The sequence below is a fragment of the Maniola jurtina genome, chromosome 14 (assembly GCF_905333055.1).
Source record: "Maniola jurtina chromosome 14, ilManJurt1.1, whole genome shotgun sequence".
NCBI classification, from domain to species: domain Eukaryota; kingdom Metazoa; phylum Arthropoda; class Insecta; order Lepidoptera; family Nymphalidae; genus Maniola; species Maniola jurtina.
This window is the reverse complement of record NC_060042.1, coordinates 12906695-12918022: the sequence shown is the minus strand read 5'-3', so window position 1 is coordinate 12918022 and position 11328 is coordinate 12906695. Positions and strand designations below refer to the sequence as shown.

The 11328-nt window shown below is 36.9% G+C and overlaps 1 protein-coding gene across 1 annotated transcript; it reads right to left on the bottom strand.

Annotated features, from left to right (window-relative positions):
* Positions 1-6721: 6721 nt before the first annotated feature.
* Positions 6722-9252, bottom strand: LOC123871844 (pancreatic lipase-related protein 2-like). The gene is made up of 2 exons (XM_045915844.1): positions 8751-9252; positions 6722-7652 (listed from the first exon to the last, which is right to left on the bottom strand). The coding sequence occupies exons 1-2, from the start codon at positions 8866-8868 to the stop codon at positions 6745-6747; spliced, it is 1026 nt and encodes a 341-aa protein (XP_045771800.1). The 5' UTR covers positions 8869-9252; the 3' UTR covers positions 6722-6744.
* Between the last annotated feature and the right edge of the window lie 2076 nt (positions 9253-11328).

The following is an 11328-nucleotide window of genomic DNA, read 5'->3' as shown; positions in this document are numbered from 1 at the left end:
ATAACATGAAAAGAAAGCCAACATAGCAACTTATTATTTTTATGTGGAAAACTTAATTCTATCATTACACGCTAATTCAATGGATACGTTAACCTAAATTCATTATCATGATAAACGCATCACCAGCTCACTACAGAGCACGGCTGTCTTCACTAAATGAGAAGGGTTAAATAGTTTGAATAATATAATAATATTTTTTACTATTTACAACTAACCTAATGACTCTATACTCGTCATATATCGTTGTGGTCTACATGAGCATGCCCAGTGATCAACTGATCAGGTAGATTTGTTCAGTGACTGACATGAACGTGCGAACCTCGTGCGTGAGTGGCGCCCGCTGCAGTACGCGAGTGCGAGTGCATGTTTGCGCCAGCAGTGGCGGCTTGCGTCCACGTGACCCACTCTTTCGGCTCTCGAAACTGTATTTTTCTGAAGAATAGCAGGTTTTTGCACCTTCCCTCATTATTGATCTGCATGAAGCGAAGGATTTGAGATGATGGTATCAGAATCTCCTTTCTTCCATCTACATGCCTTTTGCAGCTTATTCTCTCACAAACAACGTTGCATGGACATCGCGTGTCGTGCTTGATTGGGCAGACTTCTCTTTGTCGAGCCTTGGACCAAACCGATGCATTCCAGGAGAAATTTCCGGTTATTGTAAGTTTCAATCAATCAATATATTTTTGATGTAAATGCATGTATGCTAAGTGCAATGCATTTAATGGAAAAGTCAACAAGGATGTTAGAGTTATTTAAAAGTATCACCTCATTTCCAAGGTCATGGTCAGCTTTTTCGTCTGGCATGGACTTATGACAGAAGAGGACGCAATCTGCTCCTCTCTTGGAACTGGCATCGTGGCCACCAGATTACTATTATCATTATTTATTATTTATAATAGACTAAGCAGCTTTCGCTGATTCGTCTATATCAGAGGTACTTCGAGTTTTTCCGAATGTTTGTTTAATGTTTTCTTGAACTGGTTAACAGAGCTTGTCATAACCACATCCTTGGGCAATTTATTCCAAATGTGACCGACTCTGTGGGTCAGAAAGTTTTTTAATGGATTTGACAATGATAATTGACATGTAGCTTCATATCATGTTCCCTAAATCTAAGATTGCTCCTTCTCAGAAACATGCTTTCAAAGTTGGGACATTTAATAGTTATTTAGTATTTTGTACGTTTCAATCCTGGATCATAGTCTAATACATTTTCAGTTTTGCAACAAAACAACGGTCATGCCGACTATGTTTCTAGACTTGGCATTCCTCGGATTTAGCATTTGCTAACCGCATACTCGTATGGCGGAGAAAGACCTTAGAATGAAATGCTAGATTTATTCGCACCTAGCCGTGCCCGGTGTAGCAAAACTTTTTAAAATTGTGCTGCTATCTCATTCTATAATCTTAAACAAGATAGCCTTCTTACATGGAAAATTTAATGTTAACTGTTAAAATCGTTTTCCAGTTCAAAGTCACATGACAAAAAATTTCATATGCTCTGCTCGTGGTAGAAGATTCATGGTTATACTTTTAAAATAAAACAACCCCTTTATTTTTCAAAATTTTGGTTCAGAAACTGATTCAGTGGACAAAAATTTTCAAATCTAACGAATTTCTATATTCGAATAATAACCTTGTTCCAGCCTGATGTATCAGAACTTAAGATCTGTTTAGGGGGTGTGATTTAATTTCATAGTTATTCGTAATTTGTAACATGGTTATTAATTCTGAGTGAATTAGATCTGTGTGCAAAGATGCTACAAGAAGCATTATCACAATACCTTACCTTGTATATGTTATAAGTGGGCTGTAATTCTAAAATCTACGACATCTTCTATGATGTCGCTGGATTTAATAGTCATGTGTAGGTTTGGATCGTAAAAGTTCCAGGAGCAAGGTATGTCCGACGCTGGAACGATATCAGTCCAATCAAAGATGTCAAATGAACAGGTTAAGACAGTTTTATTGTACAGTTCGTTCGGATACTATTGTGCAAGGAATGAATTTTCGTACTGAATCAGCTTACCGTGCCCCTGACTATGTCCTGATCCTCGACACGGGCTATTTGGGTAACATTACCATAAAACTTTCAATAAATTGAAACTTTGAGAATATTCCTTGTTTTTACCAGTAAAATATCCACTTTTATGATTGAACTTGGTCAATTTCTTTTCATATCTTTTGTGAATTGTACGAGCATTGCTGACTGTCTTCAAGTCAGCGTAGTTAAACATTGTTGTCATGAATTATTCAAAGTAGTACTTACCTACCTTGTCTATGTCACTTTTCGATGGTCAATTTTTGGGTTCTTATGATGATGGTGATACTTAATTACGTAAACTTAAAAACGAAAGCTACGAGGGTTCGAAATGCGCCCAGGCATGGGAAAGGCTCACAAGGCTCAGCTAGGTAGTTACCTTTTTTTTTTGAATTATCACCACTTCACAAAATTATTAATATTTAATAATAACAAATCTTTATTGACTTCGCATAATGTAGTGTTTACAAGCTATCGGAGTTGTTAAGAAACTCATTCTTAAGCTTTCTTATCATTTAAATAATCCTTTACATTGTGATAGGATTTCCAATAAGTTTCGTTTTATGAAACTTTAAGCTTGTTGAAAAACGTCTCCAAAAGGTTTTTGTTCCGTTATTGCTTCGAAATTAAAATCTTTAAAACATTATAATATTGAGCGCGCCAAGATATATCTTGGAATGATTAAGCATTGTGCCAGAAGACAGTTTTTAATAACTACGTTTTATCACCATAGCTGGGCATTAACTCATTAATCCCTTCATCATTAATTAATGAAGTCAACATTTCGGCTAACAATAAGTCATTACAAGTCCTGGTCTGGTTCAAAGTGTCCTAGCTACAGCCGCCCAACGCGGGTTGTAGAGTGTTTCCTTTATAGCTTTTTCATGCTTAGTTTAAAATAAACTTCTAATTCTAATAATAGGAAGAATGGCTGCTAGTCAAATCAGCGACTTTTTATCATGTATTATAGAAGCAAGCGTTATTTTGCGGAAGTCCATGATATGCAAGGAACCAAAAGCTTAATTTGCTATAATTTATTTTTGACAGTGGCATCATCCCAATTCTGTAGAATGATAAAACAAAGAGTAAGAAGGAAATACCTAAACAATGATGAATTGTGATTATGAGTTTCAAATTAAAACTTTATTCTGTTCTGGTGAGAACTGTACGAACTTTTCTAAATAGCAAAGCTATGAGCCAAGAAAAGGACATGGAACTAAAGAAACTAGACTGTTCTGGGAAGATTTTTCCTGGTCATAGTGAAAATAGTTATTTTAAACAAAGGAACCTTTCCATTTTAAATTCGCTCCAGGGCATGTTTTGCGCATGTACTAAGTTACTTATTTTTACCCAGATTGTTCATTGTCATTAAATTGTTCTTAGTAGATATCTAAGATATCAGATGTCCAAGGATTTCATGCAGGACGGTAATAATTTCAGTATGATTTCGAAACGATTGGGTCAATTGTCTAATGTTGTTGAAATAGCTGTATTTTGACCCAGTTATATGGTTTTTGGTGGTACCCATATATTATGTTATTGACTCATAGTGTGAGTCTAGAATATTTAATCAATCTTGCAATGGCAATTGTTTTCATGACTAATCACTATCCTAATATTGATGCTGTCTAATTAATAGGTGGACTTTATATGTAAAGAATGTTTTTACAAGTGGTTGTGAGGTCAGCCTTACCTATTGACTGAGTATTACACATACAGGCACGCATATAATTTTAATTGCTAAATTTATTGCCTAGCTTATAATGGTTTGCCTGATGTAATACATACACGCGTATATCTTTTCTGTTATTTTGTATGTCGACTTGCAAACTCATTCTTAACTCGCAATCATGTGAATAGTTTGTTAATGAGGATTTACACCCCGTAATTTTTCTTTTCTCTTTTCTTAGCAAGAAAATGGCTTGATTTGCTCAACATATCAGTTGTCTTATATATATGTCACATTGGCGTCAAAGATGTTAAATCTTTGTATGGCGCAGATCACCACCACCACCAGGCGATAACAAACACGTCTCATATTATTAAGCATCGAGTAAGGTACAGTCAAATTAATAGACGCGTTTTACCTACCAATAAAACGCTTATTAATTTACTTACCTTACTCGATGCTTAACTTTGAATTCTGCCTGGTGATTTTCAACGCAATGAATAAAAATGGAGAACGCGGCCAATTTGGGCCACGCTCCGAACTGCTAGGCGGTGGTGGTAGAGAGAGAAAGGGACAGCGCTATATGATAGAGCGAGATAAATGCGTTAAGGCGGGACATATGACGCCTATCTCATATTATTATTAAGCATCGAGTAAGGTAAGTAAATTAATAAGCGTTTTATTGGTAGGTAAAACGCGTCTATTGTAGTTGGAACTTGCGCGAAGGTTTCTGACATAGTGTGAAAAATACCGTTTACTCGTGTTGGTAGGGCATGGTTAAATACGTAAAGATCTAGAAATTGATATATTTCTGAGGTACCCTAAGGGTGCAGCAATAAGGAAGAAGTTTTACAAACGCGACGGTCTCTTTAAAAAAATCCAATCCAGGCGGACAAAGTAGCAGGTATATCTAAGCTAGAATTATAAGCAAAGATAGTGGTATAAGAATAATTTTCATATAAGTTACTTGTTAAGTAGGCCGAATCGCAGTGATTTTTTGCCCCCAAGAACTCACCCAGATATTATTTCTATATTTACGACCCTATTATTATCTTAGGAAGGGTGAACTGGGGAGGGCAATAATTGGAGCGCTACTTGTCACGGTCTACTTCCCGCTGGAGTAGGTATTTGATATTTATACTTGTCAATTGTTTACATAGAGAGAGAGTCAGCGCGTGCCAGACCTTCGTTATTTTACTATCCCCCGACCCAAAAAGAGGGGTGTAATAAGTTTGACGTGTGTATCTGTGTATCTGTCTGTGGCATCGTAGCTCCTAAACTAATGAACTGATTTTAATTTAGTTTTTTTTTGTTTGAAAGCTGGCTTGATCGAGAGTGTTCTTCCAAGAAAATCGGTTCAGCCGTTTGAAAGTTATCAGCTCTTTTCTAGTTACTGTAACCTTCACTTGTCGGGGGTGTTATAAATTTTTAATTAACCCCTAAAGGGATACTTTAGGGAATAAATTTTCAAAATCCTTTCTTAGCGAATGTCTATGTCTACCTAGGTACGTCATAATAGCTATCTGCATGCCTTTCAGCCTGGTCCAGTAGTTTGAGTTGTGCGTTAATCAGTCAGTCAGTCAGTCAGCTTATCCTTTTGTTACACGTATCTCAGATTTGAGATTCTGCTGACATAATATCGTGGGAAAATCCTGCAGGCAAAACATAAAGACCTAAAGGAAAAAAGTTATATTTCGGAACAAGTTATGCATACTTAGCTATATACTCGTATTTATCAAATACTAGATGCCCGCGACTTCGTCCGCTTGGATTTAGGTTTTTAAAGATCCCGTGGGAACTGTTTGATTTTCCGGGATAAAAAGTTGCCTATGTCAATTACAAGGACGCAAGCTACCTCGATACCAAATTTCATACAAATCGGTTAAGCGGATGGGTTTTTGGGAATTCCGTGGGAACTCTTTGATGATCCGGGATAAAAAGTAGCCTATGTCCGTACCCGAGACATAAGCTAACCCTGTACCAAATTTCGTCAGAATCGGTTAAACTGTTGGGCTGTGAAAATGTAGCAGACAGACAGACTGACAGACAGACAGACACACTTTCGGATTTATAATATTAGTATGGATAAGCGCAATCTGCTTTTATTACAGCACGTTGACGGGAATTCACTCGAAGTTTTTCCCCGTCCGCGTCAGTAACATTATACGAATATTAAACAATACAAATCCACCTTTTCCTTATAATACTATAGTGACGTCATATGATTTAGATCACAAACAAATTAATTCTTCCAAATTTTCCAGTAAGTATTTAAGTCATTTGATACCAACTTGTATCAATTTATTATTACTTAGTCCAATATAACTAAAAAACGGGCAAGTGCGAGTCGGGCTCAATCACGAAGGATTCCGCACCATCGTACAAGAACATTTATGTAGAAATGTAGATTTAGTAAATTAATTTTTGAGTAAACACATTTTTTTTGTGACGTAACCACAAATTCACGGTTTTAGATTTTTCTTTTACTTGTACTAAAAGACCTACTTACCTGCCAAACATAATTCAAATCAACGGGAAGAGCACTATAAATTTTACCGACAGAAACGACTGACTGACAGACGCACAGACAGACAGACAGACAGACAGACATCAATTTTAGACTTGCCTTTACACAAGTTTAAAAAATCTATTAAAAGTATGCTCCTGAAAAAAGCTTATTATACAATCGAAGATTATGTAAATGACAAAAAAGCTTGGATTTGATGCGCTCCAGCAATACACGGCGCTGCAATTGCTTGTATACAGTATGGCATATTATTGTAAATTGTACATTTGAAAAGAGCAACCGCCGAGTTTCTTGCTGGTTCTTCTCGGTAGGAACAGCATTCCGAACCAGTGGTAGATTATTTTGACGATTCAAAAGCACTTGTAAAAGTTTAATTGAATAAAAATAATTTGAATTTGAATTTGAATTTGACAGAGTGATCCTATAAGGTTTCCTTTTTTCCTTTTGAGGTACGAAACCCTAAAAAAAAAACAATTAATCAAAAAATCAATAAATATAATCAATTTAAATGTCATAGCCATCAGTGGAGAAGTAGTAAACACCGGTAGCGTTCCCAGGGTTCCAGAAACCAGCAATGGTAACTTCGTTAGCAGCGCAATTGCCCTTCTTGAACTTCCGGTACGAGTCACATTTCCACGCCAAGTACCAGTTAGGATTACTAACAGTAGCCGTCCAAATGTCTATACAAGCCCTATGGTTACATTTAGCAGCTTTCGAAGAGTCGAAGATGCCTGGTACGAAAGGGGTTTTACAATTAGGTTGGCTCTGACCTTTTTTGTTCACAAAGAAGTCTACATCTCCCAGTACGCTAGTAGTACCTAACCCTCCAGCATTACAATGGTAGACCTCAACATAATCCGCCACACCCGACCTGATTTGCTCTTGAATTAAGCTGTTTGAAAAGCAAGGTCCTGCTGGGTCCAAAGCTGTGATTCTAGCGATTTTAGTTCCAGTAATTTCGTAGAAAATTTCTCCTGTATTTCCAAGAATTTGGGACCCTAGACTGTGGCCAATACAGTGCATGTTCTTCGGGCTAATTCCACCTTGTTTCAAGTCTGCCAACATTTGAGCCAATGCTTTTCCAATGTAGTGGACGTATCTTACTGATCGTTCGTAACTCTTAATTTGTCCTTGTTTGTCGTTTGTGTATGGGGAATGGTCTAGGATGATTAAATAGCTGTTCGGATAGTTCCTGAACGTATCTCTGACTCGTTCCTCGGTTCTTTTGTTGATATTTGATTTGTATCCCGCGACAAAGATAATGAATTTCCTCGTTTTGTCGAGCTCCTTTATTGCTAGAATTCCTCTCGCCGCGCCGTCGATTGTGAAGGTTTCGACGTCGTTTCGCGGGAAGTCGTAAAAATAGACGTCTATACCGCTGACATCCAGGTTTAGAGTTCTGTCGTGCTCACCTGCGGACATAAAATGAAGAAATATTTTATTTACGTCAATCTCGGTTTTATTTGGCTGTGAATATCCTATATTCATTTTCGCAACACTTTCTGAGATTTTTCCAAAATACAAATAGGATATGTCAAGATAAGGATAATTATTATGAACTAGCTGATGCCCGCAGCTTCGCTCGCGTGGATTTAGGTTTCTGAAAAACCCGTGGTTATGGTTTTTGATTCCTTGCTATGTAGGTAGGTACTTAATCTCTACGAGTATTATATCTCAATGATTTTCTTCTCATCTCTATATAAGTTTTATTGTTTCTGCATATGTATTGTGTGTGCAATAAAGATTTCTAAATAAACAAATAAAGTTTTCTGTACCTAGCGAAAATCTTATATTTTTTACACAATCAGTGTATCAATAAATCCCTTTCTTTGTTTAAGACTGACCCAGATTAAAGATACGAGTAAATATCTCGACCTAGATCGAGATAAGCACCTGTACACATACTGAAGAAATATTTTATATCTAATGCAAACAATAATTAGGTACAGGCTCTGAAAACAATGTATTTCTAGGAGAGTAGATACTTACGGAGAAATGAAACCAAAGTTAAAACAAAGAAAGTCCGCTAATTATTTATTTAAAAGATTCATGCAACCCATATTTACTGATAATATTACAAAGAAACATGACTATGAGTATTTCTAAATAGGCTTAAAGTGTTCGTTACCTAATTCGATTGTAATTCAATTATGGAATGCAGGGCGTAAAGAAGAAAGTATAGTACGCGACAGGTTGAGATGGCAACCGGGGTGGGTACGCCCCGCACACCCGCATATCCCCCGCACTAACCCGCTGCGGGTGAGCGCGTGAATTGGGAACCCACCGCATTATTATCCCAAGAGAACTCCTACCATTATAGGATTAATGGGAAGGGATCACGACCCTCAGTAATGAGAAATACGACTAGAAAGAGAGAGATGACCAGTGGTTTAACAAAGCCTCCATCTGAACCAATATTTCACTTCAACATCATCTTTCCGGTACCGGTGTCTTCTTAATTTTGAAGACAAACACACAATATTAAAAAGTCATTTTTTCAATTAACTTACATTTGATCAAATTCGACCGCAAAGCAATTTGAAAGGGTCCATATTTCTCCAAATCGCCGCGACCCCACGAATACACATTCGAAAACAAAAACAGTAGCACAACACCTGTCAGTTTCATCGTAAACAATTTTGTGTCCCAAACTAAATTATATACAATTCCGTGATCTAAACGAAGCCACTGTAAACAATTTAGTGTCTCAAATATGATCTCTATGAACAATAATTTACTATAATAGCGTCACTGTAAACAAATTTGTGTCCCAGTACAGTGCAATTATAAACAATTTTGTGTACTAAGTACATCACTCAACAATTTATGTAATTAAACGTTATTGATTTACGTGAAATTGACTTTTATATGTTAACTAAGTTTATATGTTAATGTTAACTAATTAGAAAAAATCGTAATTAATGTAACCAATTTAGTGTCACAAACAATTTGTATATAAAAACGTAAACACACGCTCTGATTCACCTGATGTGACCAGACTGAATGCAGGCGGTCATTGCCGAGCACTTTTAACAAGAGACTCTCCGTCACTCGCTCCACACAAACGTAGTTTCTTTCTCATTTGAATATTAATTATGAACCAATCAAATTCGATGTAATTTTTTTAGACAAGTTCAAGAAACTAATGTCTAATATAATTTTTAAACATATATATCTATATAAAAAATTGCGGAGCCGGCAGGATTCAAACCTGCATCCTCTGGGAATCGCGTCCGATGCCTTGACAATTATTAGATTACAGTTCGCCTTGCTGCCAGTGCCGAAATTCGAGATAAGGTATTTTCACGCAAACTGAAGCGACTGTTGGATAGAATCAGGCGTTACTTTGCGGAAGTTCATGTTTAGCAAGAAACAGTTAAAAATTATTTTGCTATAATCCGCCAACAGAAAAAATCTGTATGGTCAAACATGCAGTTTCAAGCTAAGCACCGCTTACCTCCCCAACCAAGCAATAAAGCCAAGTTCCCAAGCAAGCACTGCCACCACCATTCACATGCACCACCACACAAGACTTTTCCACTACTCTCGACGCACGTTTCGCCCCGACACCGAAGCATCCAGGATGCTCCGGTGTCGGGGCGAAACGTGCGTCGAGAGTAGCGAATAATTTTTAACTGTTTCTTGCTGAAGCGACTGTATTTAAAAATTATCATCTAGAATTTTCCTTAAGTGTAGGTAAAACACTATCATAAAATTGCCAGTTTTCCGTTAAAATATCTATTTCTAAAATTACACGGGTTTTAAGATTCGTATCTAAATTCTTGAAACCGTGTAACTTTGAAATTGATTATTTTTACGGAAATCTGCAAAACACATACATGCCACATAGATATTAGTTCCTAAAACGTACCTATCTATACAAAATTTCATTCAGTTTGGTTGGTTAATATTGAGATTAGAATGAAACTACGTTTGTATAGACCGTGTGATGGAGAGTAATCTGTTAACGAGATCAGACATAATGACGTAAGGCATTTGTTGTCACAGTTTGTCACGCCTTCAACACATTGGGATTGTGTTGTGATTCATGTAGTTAACGGTATAATGTGCCGTATAATAAGATTCTATGTTACCTATATGCTATATGACTTTATTGTTATACCTACTTCTCGTATGTCAGTTGATGCTAGAAGTCACAACACTATAGGTACTGTACCAACATCATCCAATCGTTGCCGGGGCGGGTCAATTTGTCTTAAAATTGTCACAGGTTTTGAATTTTCTGGTCTGGTCTGATGGGAGGCTTCGGCCGTGGCTAGTCAACACCCTACTGGCAAAGCCGTGCCGCCAAGCGATATAGCGTTTCAGAACGGTGCCGTGTAGAACCCAAAGGAGTATACATATATAGGTGTAATAAAAACTGCCATACTCCTTCCAGGTTAGCCCGCTTCCATCTTAGACTGCATTACCACTTACCACCAGGTGAGGTTGCAGTCAAGGGCTAACTAGTATCTGAATTAGTGTTGTTATGGATATCCATATCCGTAACCGAAACTATCGGATATCCGAAATAAAAAAATATCCGTAACCGTAACTGAATCCGTAATAAAAGTTTTGGATAGTTTCGGATAGGGCGGAGTCTAACTAAATACTACACTCGTACGAATTTACTGTGCACTCCGCTGGAATGCGACACCTTCATCAGTTCACATTTTACAGTTCCTTAAAAAATTAATATCCGTAACCGAAACTATCGGATAATCCGAAATAATTTAATATCCAAAACCGCAACCGAAACCGATATTATTTTTTACCAATATCCATATCCATATCCGGATCCGAAATTATATATCCATAACATCCCTAATCTGAATGCTCGGTCTGTTCTAAACGTTTTATATTATATGGGTAATTTGAATACCCAGTAGAGTTGATTGTGTGGAAGGATATTATAATATACGAATCTCCATGATAGAGATATGATATATGTATAAAGAGTCGTAAATACATCATACACTCAACAAAAGTGAACGCGATCATTAGGTTACAAAAGGTCTTTATGCCACAAATAGCAGGGACTTATAATTTTAGTCATTACAACCGATTGATGTTATTAGATGATTTTGA

What these genes read in the sequence shown, in the direction of transcription:
- LOC123871844 (XM_045915844.1), bottom strand. Translation starts at nt 8,868, where the DNA reads ATGAAACTGACAGGTGTTGTGCTACTGTTTTTGTTTTCGAATGTGTAT. An exon ending in GCGGTCGAATTTGATCAAAT is followed by an intron (nt 7,653 to 8,750) that starts GTAAGTTAATTG and finishes TTATGTCCGCAG; the next exon opens with GTGAGCACGACAGAACTCTA.